Here is a 14,618-nt window from a genome sequence, read left to right as displayed (position 1 = left end):
TACTTTTTCTTTCAGATTGGTGTTTTTTGATCTAAAAGTTAACAGTCATCACAAATACATTAATTTGATTGCTTTAAACATATTAATATATTTGGTTTGTTACTGTAGATTTTTTTTTTATACGCGCCTGTCTGTTGTAGGACTTACAACGCAATTATTTTTAAGGTCAACTGGCACAGAAAATTCGGGCTACTCTGTATAAACGTCGATAGTCGCAAACCAATACAATGATTTGAGAGTCAAACTATCACTTAAATTAAAATTTGAGCTGTGTTAGTTTAAACAGGACCTGCAACCTCATTTCCCGCTGCTTGCGCTATTGATTTCAACCTGATAATTGATATTTGAGTGATTGACAAGACAGTGTTACATTTCCCTTTGTTGGTGATCCCCCCCACATCAAAATGCAATTTAGCTGACAGTCTAATGCAGGTTTTTCTCTAACCAATGGTGTCAAAATATCTCCAGTTTCCAAGTGTTTTTTGAGTTGTGGTAGTTTCAACAGCGTATAGAACCTGATTTCCTCCCTAATCAATATGAGTGGTTTATTGCCATTTGTCAAAACAATAGGGTTTTTGGTACGTGTGCAGTTTATAAGGTGCTCATAAAATAAATTATACAAGTAACATGATTACTGTTGTTGCACATGTACAGTATGTGTAGATAGTACATTTTATGTTTAGGTTTTTAATATAGCATGAACGGTTTCTGCATATTTGTTATTGATTTGGACACATTAAAACTGTGTTTTTACATTGGGCTATTTAGGAACATAATTTGAACGTTCAACATTATTTCCAATGGTTTTGTACATAATCTGGTAAAAACTGCTGAATGAGTCCAAAAACATGCTGTGTTTTTATTTATTTTGATGATATACCAGAAATCACAAAAACGGATTTGCCCTGCCTACTCTCTCCACCTTCTGGCAGACACCTGGCATGAAAAGGGATTGATTTACCTAATGCAGGTTAGCAGATTGGAGATGTCTCCCAATCAGAAATAATACACAATATGCAGGTCTGTCATGTGGGTCCTAGACAGGTACTGTATGGCTGACAAGGTGGATCAACAAAGTAACTGGAGACACCAGGTTAGTTCAATTACCCAATGAAGCAAACACACATGAATGAATGACTTGCAATTCCAAAGCATAGCAATGTGCGCACTCAAACAAAGATGGTCAGAGCATGTGGCATTTAAGATCATTTTTTATTATTATTGTCAGTTTGAAATATGAACACACAATCTTCAACAAGAAAATACATATGAACCAACAATCTTTTACATCACAGGGAGTCAAATAGAATGTAATTTTCCATTCACTGTGGAATCAACCAGAATAAAGGGACGACTTTGACTGACCTTTGTCGGGTGAATGACTTGACTGTCTTGTATTGGGGTAGAGGGAATGTGTGTGTGCCGGTCACCACAGAGTGACTGAATGCATACTTAAATGTCACGTCACAAACAGCACTATACTGTAGGGTAGGTCCAATATAAGCTCAGTCAAAAATAATACGTTGGAAATAAGTTTCTGCAATGGTTATACCGTGGACTTCTCAGAAGCCCCAGATGTTGCTTTCTGTACATATGTTTTAAAACAACTACAAAAAAACGTAATACAACTTTTATTGAATCTACCCTTAGCATGGCCTTCATTGAACCCATATTATATAGCTTCAGTCACTAGAATGAGCTTATCGTTCAACAGACATTGGGATCTATTTTATCAGTACATTTACCACAGTAGAACACTTGACTAATTATGTGGTACTTATTTAACCTTTATTTATCCCATTGAGGTCTGAATACCTATTTTACTAGGGTAATACTCGTGGTATTCATTTCTAAATGGATTTGGGGTTCAAACAATTATGCTGGTGTGGAGTGGATAATAGGTGCGCTATCTCACTTTATTAGCTAAGTGCTCTGCCATATGGAACAATGTATTCAAATGAAATCCAAGTTCAAGAATCATTTACAATAATGCCGATGCCTGGTGAATCATGAATTACAGCGATGTATATTTCTAATCATTATCAAATCAATGTGACCCTCACACATAGCCCATTTGAAATGTGTGATACATGCACCCATATATCTGCTGTAATATGGCCGATTTTGATGGCAGCACCACAGGTTTGAAACATTAACAAGTAAAATATTTTGTAACATCAAAATGTGTCCCTTTCTCCACATTTGTGAATACAATATTAAAGTCAGACTTCATCGTACACATGTGCTGACATCAACAACAGAAGACTAACAAAACTCACTCCCAATTTGTGCCCTTCCTTGAGGCATTCCCACTTAAGGAAGAGGCAATACCAGCAGTCCTGGCAGATTAGATTTAGTTGCTGTTGATTTCTGGGAGAAAGCAGGAAGTTTCCCCGCTGTTTTGATGATGTCATAATGTTGAGTCTACCTTTAAGACCTCTGAATTAGGATTTGTTTGTCATGGGCTCAACAAGTGCTTTGTCTGATATAGGCAACATTAAAACCAACACAGGAATTAATCATTTAGGAGACAGCGATGAGAGATGAACATTCAGGTGTGTCTGCAATGTCCTGTCAGAGAACTGTGGAATAGCAATACAACAGCAAATATATCCCTTTTCATTGTGTGTAATCCATCCCATATTACATCTGTCAACGCTACTCTGAACCTTTGTCTTGCTTACATTTACATTACAGTACATGTATCTATTGAAAACATGGTGTTTAGAGGACAGACTGAAATAAATCAAGACCATGGTCAGCAATCATAAAGGGTCTCAGAGTATGAGTGCTGATCTAGGATCAATTCTCCCCTGTCCATGTCAACACATTAATTTCGAAGGCAAAACTGACCCCAGATTAGCACTCCTTCTCTGAGATGCTTTGTGAATATGGGCACAGATATTTTAATAAAGTTTTAAAAACTATCATGAAGAGGAGATACTGCTATGTAGTTTATAAACTGGGAAAAAGAGTTGATGCACTGCACAGAAAGCTGCAAAATCCTTGTATACTGAACAAAAATATAAACGCAACATGAAACAATTTCAAAGATTTTACTGAGTTACAGTTCATATAAGGAAATCAGTCAATTTAAATAAATATATTAGGCCCTAATCTATGGATTTCACATGACTGGGAATACAGATATGCATCTGTTTGTCACAGTTATCTTAAAAAAAGGTAGGAGTGTGGATCAGAAAACCACCATTTGTCTCATGCAGCACAACATATCTCCTTCGCACAGAGTTGATCAGGCTGTTGACTGTGACCTGTGAAATGTTGTCCCACTCCTCTTCAATGGCTGTGCGAAGTTTCTGGATATTAGCAGGAACTGGAACACACTGTCGCACACGTCAATCCAGAGCATCCCAAACATGCTCAATGGGTGACATGTCTGGTGAGTATGCAGGCCATAGAAGAACTGGGACATTTTTAGCAACCATTAATTGTGCACAGATCCTTGTGACATGGGGCTGTGCATGGCACGACAATGGGCCTCAGGATCTCGTCATGGTATCTCTATGCATTCAAATGACCATAGATAAAATGCAATTTTGTTCGTTGTCCGTAGCTTATGCCTACCCATACCATAACCCTACCGCCACCATGGGGCACTCTGTTCACAACTTTGACATTAGGAAACTGCTCGCCCACACAACGCCATACAGGTGGTTTGCGGTTTTGAAGCCGTTTGGACGTACTGCCAAATTCTCTAAAACAATTTTGGAGGACGTTTATGGTAGAGAAATTAACAAATTATCTGGCAACAGCTCTGGTGGACATTCCTGCAGTCAGTATGCCAATTGCACACTCCCTCAAAACTTGAGACATGTGTGGCATTGTGTTGTGTGACAAAACTGCACATTTTAGAGTGGCCTTTAATTGCCCACAGCACAAGGAGCACCTGTGATCATGCGATTTAATTAGCTTCTTGATATGCCACACCTGTCAGGTGGATGGATTATCTTGGCAAATGAGAAATGCCCACTAACAGGGATGTAAACAAATTTGTGCACAACATTTAAGATAAATAAGCTTTTTGTGCATATGGAACATTTTCTTATATTTCAGCTCATGAAACATGGGACCAACACTACATGTTGCGTTGATATTTTTGTTCAGTGATTTCATGGAGCATGGATTGTGCTTGCCTGTTAAACAAAATCTAATTGCGTAAAATTAAGTGGATGGTTATAGAACGTTTTATTGTAGCTCCTGAGTGCCACAGAGACGTCGACGAGAAGACATACCCGATTTCAAATCAATCCAAACTCCACCCTGATTATTTCACTCGGTATACCACACTCTATGATAATATTTTAATGTATCTGCACTCTATTGGGAGACAATATAAGCAATCTATCTGAATTTCCAGTCAAAACGTACCAGTTCAACACAACCAAACAGTTCAAACTTATTGGTTATGAGACAGTATTTTGGAACAAACTCAAACCAATGACCATACAAAAATACTGATATTAACAGCTGAGAACCTTCAGAGGTGGATCCTAACTTCCACTTCAGTCCAATTTTCACTTAGTCTCCCACTGACATCAATGCATCACTAAGTGACTGAAGTGGAAGTTAGGATTTGCACTTAGAGTGATCCACATTTTACCTTTATTTAACTAGGCAAGTCAGTAACACCAGCTGTAAAGACATGAATAAACTTTGCAAGTGATTACATTAGTTGGAGTTATATGTCCACAAAAATGGAAATAAAACTCCCTTTCCATTCATAACTAGTTAAGTAATTATTCTTCAAACCACCTTGTATAGACTTGTGCCAGTTAAAAGGGAAGACAAACATGGTCTTTGCACAAATTTATACAACTTTTGTATTTTATTTACCCCTTTTCAATATGTGATAAAAACAAACAAAAAATAGCATAGCACAAACAACTGAAAAGATCACAATTTACAATGATGAGAGGAAGAAGAACATTTGTCAAAATTCCATTTCTTCTTAACCGGTTGTGGTTTGTCAATGTATCAGAATCCAAAATAATTACAGCAGAAACAAACATGATTACAGGCTTTTAGGCCCTAGAGGGATTTCAGTCCTTCTGGTCCTTGCCTGTGTTTGAGGTGTTTGTTTAGTTCACCTCATACACTTAACTCTTGGGGCTAAGACTCTCAGGGCTAAGATGACTGTCAGTCGGGGGAAATTGAGATAAATTAAATGTAAATAAGAGACAAACCACATCGGACAGGCCTATTTTTGAGACCCACATGAATAAACATTTAAGAATCATATCATAATGGGAGGCGAAACTAAACAAAAAAAAGCAACTTGTTATGTCCTTAAAACTCAACTAAAATGAATAAAAAAAGTATATGTTACATAATACTTTTTAGCGGTTCGACATGATGTAGTAGGGTAGCCCATGCACACTGTGCATCACGTTTGTGGTTCCAGGTGAGAGAAAACACACAAAACATGCAACCTTGCCCTCGGATGCCAGAAAGACCACTGCATCAAAACTTGAGCAGAAACGGAAGGAGGATGACTAGAAGTAGACAGGTGTAGGTGTGTACGTGTGTCCCCATCGAGCCGCTGTTCCCATCCTGCACTGCTCCGGGTCCTGTCATGGTGAAGGTGGAGGGCGGAGGAGAGGGAACAAAACATTTGGATGAGTTTGAGGCATTCAAGATAAACCTGGGATGGATATCATCCCAAGTGATTCACTTTCCCCACCAACTCTTAACTCGCTGTCTGCTCAAGGAGAGGTGTGTCTCACTGATATTCGCAAATTTGTGTGGTAGTACAACAATATACAACTACATCCCCCTTTCCCCTAACGTCACCTACAGGTATCAGTACTGTTAATCTACGGGTTAGTATTTAATCATGTGTTGATCACATTTTTTAAAAATAATTAGTTTGTGGGTATTAGGTTATGTTTTAAAGTGGATTCATTACAAACCTGCCGGTAATGCAAAGGTTTCAGAGGATGTCTTTTCTAACACAGATGAACTCAACAATAACACATTGGTTGACCCCTCTAAAAAGAGAGATTATATGAAAGAAGGCACTCAAAACATGTCAACAGAGCAGCTCACAAGCAAATGCTTCTCACATGCAAAATTATCTGAGTAATTGACACTCAGCACATAATAAACTACCCCCTGGGCCAAACGGTTGCTAGGTACCACACCTGGGTTCAAATACTATTTAGGGTATTTCTATTACTTTTAAAGACATTTGGAAGTAATTATTTAGATGTTTTTTATTTGAAAAGACAAGTAGTTGAATATAGGAATGTATTTGGAGATACACTCTGAAAGTCTTTGAAAATACTCAAATGCATCGACGCAAATACACTCCCATGCATTTGATCCAGGTATTTGGGAATAGTATTTGAAATAAATATTTGAAAATACATTCAAATAGTACGATATGTATAGGAAATTATTTGAAAAAAGTTTCAAATACTTCATTTAGAAGTAGTTGATTTGTGCCATATTATTTGAAAATACACACACATACAAAATAATTATTTGAATAACAAACACAAATATATTTGACCCAGATCTATTAGGTAACCTATTGAAAAGAGGACATTATTGATATTTTTAGTTCTGTTTACTTATTACCCGACATAGATACAGTGCCTTCAGAAGGTATTCACACACTGACTTTTTCCACATTTTCTTGTGTTACAAAGTGAGATAAATGTGGATTTAATTGTAATTTTTTTGTCAATGATCTACACAAAATACTCCGTAATGTCAAAAGGGAAGAACATTTGTAAAAAAGTGTACGCACACCCATATATATGGAGCATAAAACACTAATATATTTTGATTGACATTATGGGGTAGCCTATTGTTTGTTGATCAGTAAACAAAATATAAATGTAATACATTTTACAGTCAGGCTGGAACACAACAAAAGGTGGAAAAAGTTAAGGGGTGTGAATCCTTTCTGAAGACACTGTATGTCCATGGTATTTCTGGCACAGCTAGGTTAGCTAATATAGCTATGCTAATCAGGTCATTCCCAGACTAAGAAATATTCCAATCCCAATTCCTGCTGATGGAATGTTTAAGTGGGGGCACTCAGTATATATACACCTGTTCTGAAAGGCCCCAGAGTCTGCAACACCACTAAGCAAGGGGCACCACCAAGCAAGTGGCACCGTGAAGACCAAGGAGCTCTCCAAACAGGTCAGGGACAAAGTTGTACAGATCAGTACAGATCAGGGTTGGGTTATAAAAAAATATCAGAAACTTTGAACATCCCACGGAGCAACATTAAATCCACTATTAAACATTTTAAAGAATATGGCACCACAACAAACCTGCCATGAGAGGGCCGCCCACCAAACTTACGGACCAGGCAAGGAGGGCATTAATCAGAGAGGCAACAAAGAGACCACAGATAACCATGAAGGTGCTACAAAGCTCCACAGCGGAGATTGGAGTATCTGTCCATAGGACCACTTTAAGCCGTACACTCCACGGAGATTGGCTTAACGGGAGAGTGGCCAGAAAAAAAGCCATTGCTTAAAGAAGCAAACAAGTTTGGTGTTCGCCAAAAGGAATGTGGGAGACTCCCCAAACATATGGAAGAAGGTACTCTGGTCAGATGAGACAAAAATGTAGCTTTTTGGCCATCAAGGAAAACGCTATGTCTGGAGCAAACACAACACCTCTCAACACCCCAAGAACACCATCCCCACACTGAAGCATGGTGGTGGCAGCATCATGCTGTGGGGATGTTTTTCATCGGCAGGGACTGGGAAACTGGTCAGAATTGAAGGAATGATGGATGGTGCTAAATACAGGGACATTCTTTCTTAAGGGAAACCTGTTTCAGTCTTCCAGAGATTTGAGACTGGGGCGGATGTTCACCTTCCAGCAGGACAATGACCCTAAGCATACTGCTAAAGCAACACTATAGCTGGAGCTGGAGCAGTTTATCCTTACCACCCCTCCACTATTTGGAGTAAACTAATGAACAACAACACTTAGGCTTCTACTGTACATACTACATACATTGTATGGACACAATCTATTTTACGATAGTAAAATGTTGTTTGTTTTTACTTCTATCCTTCCGCTACCCTCAACCCCTCCCATCTATCTCTTAACACCATCCATATTGGATTTCTATTTTCCATAAATCTTTCAACAGTGCTGTGATGTTTCACAAAAGTTCTGAACCTTTCTATTCTCATAGTTTCTACAGATTTTAAATAAAATATAAACATTATTGCTAAAAGTATTATTATATTATTGATTGATTGACTATGACTTTTCAAATCACCCAGTAGTGCTATCTTCAGAGTTAGTTCCAGGTAAATGTTGCAATTCTTCAGCCATTCCTGAACCTGCGACCAAAAACAAGCTACATATGGACAGTGAGCTAATGATTCTGTCTCTTCGCAGCAAAGTCTGCAGAGCTGAGATGGTTGTATCCCCCATATATATAACATTCTCTTTGTTGCATGAATTATGTATAATAATTTACATAGAAAAGTAAATGTTTTGAATCCGGCGCCGTTTTGCGTATCAGTTCATAAACCATGTGCCATGGAATCGATACATTGAAAATCTCTTCCCAACTATTTTGCAATCTTTATGGCACAGCTGTAATTTCTTTGGTCCTTAAATGAAACTGGTATAATTTTTTATTTATCACAATTTTCTTTAACCAATTGGGCCGACAGACAAGTTCCTTACATTTCCCCCCTTCCATTTTCCTCTTCCATTTTTGTGGTAATGCTGCAATTAGTTGGTTGTAACTTTTGTTAGCTGCATGTGTGACATAACTCCACCAGTCCTATTTATGATACATTTACTGAAAAAACATCTTATACATGATCTTTTTTGGTTTAATCACAATATTGGTCAAATGATTTATTCTGTCTTTTCTGATTAAACTAAAATTGCAACCACATTTCTATGGCTTGTTTTAAAAATAGAGATATTTTGGATATTATTTCATTTTCAAATAACCGAAAGTGAGGGTTTGTCATCTGAATAAAGGGAAAAAGGCCATTTTTGAACATGGGGTGAGACATTCTTACTAATCCACTAGAGAACCAGTTCAGATTTAAGTATAACTTTTGTATGACTGACACATTTAGTGAGAGGTCTAATGCTTTAATATTGTCACTCCCTGACCTGAGTATTCTTTGTTTTCTTTATATATTTTGGTTAGGTCAGGGTGTGATGAGGGTGGTATGTGTGTTTTTGTCTCATCTAGGGTTTTGTATGTCTAGGTGTGTGCGTCTAGTCTAGGCATATTGTAGGTCTATGGTGGCCTGGATTGGTTCCCAATCACAAGCAGCTGTTTATCGTTGTCTCTGATTGGGGAACCTATTTAGGTTGCCATTTTCCAGTTTGGGTTCGTGGGTTATTGTCTATGTTATGTTGCTTGTTAGCACAGTGGTTCTTTAGCAGTCACGTTTGTTTTAGTGTACTTCGTGTTTTTTCCGTCTTTTCATTAAATCATGCATTCACACCACGCTGCGCTTTGGTCTACTCGATACAATGATCGTGACAAATATTAAATCATTTCTGCGCCCCAAACTCATGACATAAATAGGCCCGTTTACTTTTGTCTGTCTTGCCGTTCTAAATAAAATTGAATATTTTTTGCTCATACAATTAAAAAAACAGGTCGCTAGGATATGACTAAAGAGTTAATCACTGTGATTTTTTCACAAATAGACAGGTATTTTCCGTTCCATGATAGCAAGATCTTATCTATTTTTGTTAACTTTCTATTAAAATGTATTGTAGTGAGATCATTTTTTTATTTCGGGATATGTATACAGAGTATGTCCACATCACCGTCAGACCGTTTTATTGGTAAACTACACAATAATGTAAAAGTTTACAATTGGCTCATTCATCCCCCTCCTCTCCCCTGTAACTTTCCCCAGGTCGTTGCTGCAAATGAGAACGTGTTCTCAGTTAACTTACCTGGTAAAATAACGGATAAATAAATCAAATAAATATATTTTTGTGATCCAGAGGTTATAAAAAGTATCTAGAGCCTATGGATTTCTAACCACTTGATATTATTGTTGGATCTGATTTTAATAGCTAACATTTCAACAATACCTTTTTAATTCTATGCGCTATGCATTTTGCGAGACTTTGCATCACAACACTGAAGTGTAAGGTGACTCCAATTTTTTTAATGGACTGGATCTTTATATTTACACCTTGGATCCTGTTTCAGTATTAATGAAATCAGACCTTCTTGTTGAGTATCTAATAATCTAAAATGTTTAAAGGAGTGGTAAAAACCTGCTAATAACGGTCCTCTGAGTAAATCAAAAGGTTTTGGTATACCTCCACTGGTATTCCATCCAGCCCTGGACTTTTCCCAGACTTAAAGTCTTTAATTGCATCAATAAGTTCCTCCTCTGTAATTTGGCCTTCACATGAGTCTTTCTGTGCAGTTGTTCATTTGACTTTATTTAATAGAAAAAAATCCATACAATTAACTTTGGTTAGTGGAGATGGAGGAGACAAACTAAAACCTGCTTAAAGTACTTTGCTTCCTCTTTCAAAATATTGTTCAGTGAATCATGAATCATCATTTACAAAGAATAATGAATCATAATGTCATTTTTAACAAGTTTCCGTAAATTGTTTTTGATAGAAATTCTAAGTTGAAAATAAAAAATAATTTGGTGCATTTTCCCCCATATTCATCCAGTTCACTTTATTTTTTATAATATATTACACTTAATCATTCTTGAATAAGTTCCTACATTTATTTTTGTTTTTTCTCTAACTTATTGTTTACCTCTATGGTACAGTTTTTATTGCCATCTATCTGTACTGATAGTCCTTCCATTTAATTTGTTAATTTGTACTCTTTTGACCTAAATTGCTTTTGTTTTAGAGATGAGTTGTAACGGCTCTTGTCGGTGGAAGGAAGAGTGGACCAAAGCGCAGTGTGGAAAGTGTTCATGAGATTTATTTTCCAGAAACACTCAAACAAAAATAACAAATCCAAAATGTTCCGTCAGGCACAGACACTAAACAGAAAATAACACCCCACAAAATCCAAACGGAAAATCACAACTTATATACAGTATGATCCCCACTCAGAGACAACGATAGACAGCTGCCTCTGATTGGGAACACAACTCGGCAAAACAAAAAATAAATAGAAAACATTTCCCACCCGAGTCACACCCTGACCTAACCAAACATAGAGAATAAATAAGGATCTCTAAGGTCAGGGTGTGACATGAGTACTGAATTGCATGGCATCTAAAGGCACATTTAAAAGTGTCCCATACAATAAGGGGATCAGCTGTACCTATATTATGTTGGAAAAAGTAAATTATAAATGATTCTGTCCTAGTTAAAAACAAGTTATCATCCAATAGGCTTTGATAAAATGTCCAATATTCTCGCCCATGTGGAGGTCGGGAGTGTTGGAAAGATTTTTCAAATAACGAGGAACTATGTTTCGCAATGGGTGTTAAAAAAACAGACTTCACTGACTTGTGTGAAGCAAATAAAAAAGTATTGAAAGCTCAGCTTATTAGTGGTGTACGTGGTGAGTTTAAGACAATCAGAAATCAGATATTGCCAAATGGGCACTCATAAATATGCATTCATTCTCGGAGAGACGTACCATATCTTCGCCACACACCCCTCCCCTTCTTCTTGAGGCAACATTTTAAATAATACTCAAGACACATTATCTTCACACATACAGCCGCAACTCAATCAGCTAGACCTATTACCACATGCACTTCCAAAACCGCGGGCTTCCCAAATAGGCATAGGCCTAGACACTTCTGATTTGAAACAATTCACAGCTATTTTTTTAAATAAGCTAATGATCCTCTGTGGCTAAGTCATGCTCCCTGTATTTTGTCCGATTTTATTTACACAGGGGTAATTATGTAATTTTGGCAAAACATTTGACTTTAGGGCAATCCAGCATCCTAACAGTGCACAGTGCACCCACCAACTTTACTTTCCAATTTGCAAGAGGCTGAAGCCAGAGATCTGTAGCCTATGTAATGACGAGATGCTCATGTCTCCGCCGTAACAATGTGAGTCTTTGTCCCAAAGGCGGGAAGGCAGAGATCTGTAGCCTATGTAATGACGAGATGCTCATGTCTCCGCCGTAACAATGTGAGTCTTTGTCCCAAAGGCGGGAAGGCAGGCGACACACTCTGCATATTATTCCCATGTAAACGCATTGGGCTTATTCTGAACAGAAGTTTTTCGCTTCGCCTATTCCTCTCTGCTGAAACTATATCAACGGAGAAAGCATCCGAGCGAGCGAAACAGCGCCCCTTTATATGTAGCTCATGTATCTGATGCTGTATGACATGCCACACTATTTTAGTCCAGACAGCATCAGATACATGGTTTAACCTCTTAGAGCTCCCCCTCTATACTGCCCCTGTTGGAGAAAGTGCGTGCCCATAGTAAACTGAAAATATTTTTCCCCAAAATTGCTAATATATAAAAAAAATATATATAATAAAAAATATTATCGAATAGAAAACACTCTAAAGCTTCTAAAACCGTTTAAATTTTGTCTCTATGTAAAGCAGAACTCTCAGGGCATGCATTCTCCCAAATGCTATCTTGTCATGGAAAAAGTTGGCCCAACTTTGACGTCATCTCACACGCACTTCCCAAACAGCTACCGCTCTGGGAACAGTCTGTACGTGTTCAGCGCGAAGCCTGCTTTCAATGGGGCTTGTCATTGTGAGAATCGCGCGCTCACGGGAGTTTGAGCGAGCTGAAACCTCTCGGCCAAGCGAAAAAAAAGGTGACTGTTACGCGCGCTCTGGCCGGGTGATGTCTTTCATTCAGGATCGATTAAACTACGTGTGTGTTTCTGTTCGTCCTCACGATTTCTGTGCACCTTTATAACATGTTAAAGCTTAATTATGAACATAGTTTGACAAGTTTACTCGACATATAATATATAATTTCGACGTTTTGGTGCGCATCCACTTGAATTTTCCACACTATTTTGAGAACCGAAAGACACAGACTTGAAAACTAAACGCAGGTTTGGTAAGTATAATCCCTTCCAGGTCTTCTGATGGAAGAACAGCAAAGGTAAGGGAATATTTATGTCGTAATTTTGGGTTTCTGTCGACTCCAAGATAGAGTAGCCATAATGATACCTTTGGAGCGCCGACTCATAGTATAGCCTAGTGAACGCAACCTGTAACGTTAAAAATAAATGTAACACAGCGATTGCATTTAGAAGAAGTGTATCTTCCTATACATATGTAAAACATGCATATTTAGTCAAAGTTTATGATGTGTATTCCTTGTTAGCTGACGTTATCTGCCGGAGCTATCGGCATTTCTCCTGACATTTTAGTAGCATTTTTTGAACGATGCATCATTGTAAACAGAGATTTATGGATATATATTGCAGATTATTGAAAAAAAAATGAATGTACTGTGTAACATGTTATATTACTGTCATCTGATGAAGATTTCAAAAGGTTAGTGAAATGATTTTTCTTTTAATCCTGCGTTTGTTGATTGCATATTTTTTCCTACTTGGCTATGCAAATGAGCTATGTCTGTGGCGGTGGTTTGACATAAATATGTGCTATGTTTTCGCCGTAAAACATTTTAGAAATCTGACTTGCTGGGTAGATAAACAACTTGTTTATCTTTCATTTGAGCTATTTTACTTGTTAATGTGTGGAGGTTAAATATTTTTAGGAATATTTTTTCGCATTGTGCGTTATGCTAATGAGCTTGAGCCCTAGGCACGAACCCGGATCCGGTATTGGTGGACTATGAGGTTAAACCATATTGTATATATGAATGCTTCCGCTCAGTGTCTGAGATCAATTGACACCCTTTACCATGGAACATTGCGATTTATTTTAAACTGCAAAACTCTTACTCACCACTGCACAAGGGTTGGCTGGCCTTCTCTAGTCAGTCATAGGCTCAGTCACTGGTATTCTTTTATTTACAAAGCCATTTTGGGTTTACCATTTTATTTGGGCATTTTTACTGTTCAGAAATGTGGTGGGTACTCTCTCCGTTCGCAGGACTTTACCCTGCTAACTGTTCCAAATGTCCAAACTGAATTTGGTAAAAGGGCTTTTATATGTACTCTGCGCCATCGGCTTGGAACGCCTCACAAAATACTTTTAAACTGGAAGAACTTGTCCCGAATGGTGTTTTTAAATCATTGATGAAGGATTTTGTGGCTGATTCCCTGACCTGTCAATGTTTTTAATTTGCTGTTGAATGATTTTGTTATAACCTTGTGAATTGTGAATTTTTACTAGATTACCTGTAGTTTTTCACGTTGTCTGTCTGTAATTGTGCAATGACTTGGTGCTACCTATCTTGGCCAGGACAGAGGATATATTTAAAATCTCAATGAGCCCTTCCTGGTTAAATAAAGGTTACATTTGTAATTTTTTTGTAAACATACTGAGACAGATGGGTAATGTTTCTCTCGCTCGGATGCTTTATAACTGAAACTGATGAGTCTTTCTGTCGGCTCGCGTCTTGTTCAAATATATGATCAATATTTCTATATTTTATTTGGATGGGCAAGAAGGTATGGTAGGGGGGCCAGGGCCCCTAAGGCCCACCCATAACACCCTTGTCACCAGTATATAGTC

At 37.8% G+C, this 14,618-nt stretch overlaps 1 protein-coding gene across 9 annotated transcripts in view; it reads right to left on the bottom strand.

The window, feature by feature from the left end:
• Positions 1-1,193: 1,193 nt before the first annotated feature.
• LOC115105411 (opioid-binding protein/cell adhesion molecule-like) overlaps positions 1,194-14,618 on the bottom strand; it is a 549,548-nt gene continuing 536,123 nt past the window's right edge. For 6 of the 9 annotated variants that reach the window (XM_029627431.2, XM_065007283.1, XM_065007279.1 and 3 more), the window contains 2 exons: positions 5,931-6,008; positions 1,194-5,588 (listed from right to left, as the gene is read on the bottom strand). In XM_029627431.2, coding sequence (XP_029483291.1) covers positions 5,482-5,588; positions 5,931-6,008 — 185 coding nt within the window. In that variant the 3' untranslated portion in view covers positions 1,194-5,481. The remainder of the gene's footprint in view (positions 5,589-5,930; positions 6,009-14,618) is intronic. The other 3 variants (XM_065007280.1, XM_065007281.1, XM_065007282.1) reach the window with 2 other exon arrangements.

This window comes from Oncorhynchus nerka, linkage group LG22, assembly GCF_034236695.1.
Source record: "Oncorhynchus nerka isolate Pitt River linkage group LG22, Oner_Uvic_2.0, whole genome shotgun sequence".
Lineage (NCBI taxonomy): Eukaryota > Metazoa > Chordata > Actinopteri > Salmoniformes > Salmonidae > Oncorhynchus > Oncorhynchus nerka.
The sequence above is the reverse complement of the archived record's forward strand: the minus strand, read 5'-3'. Positions and strand labels throughout refer to the sequence as shown.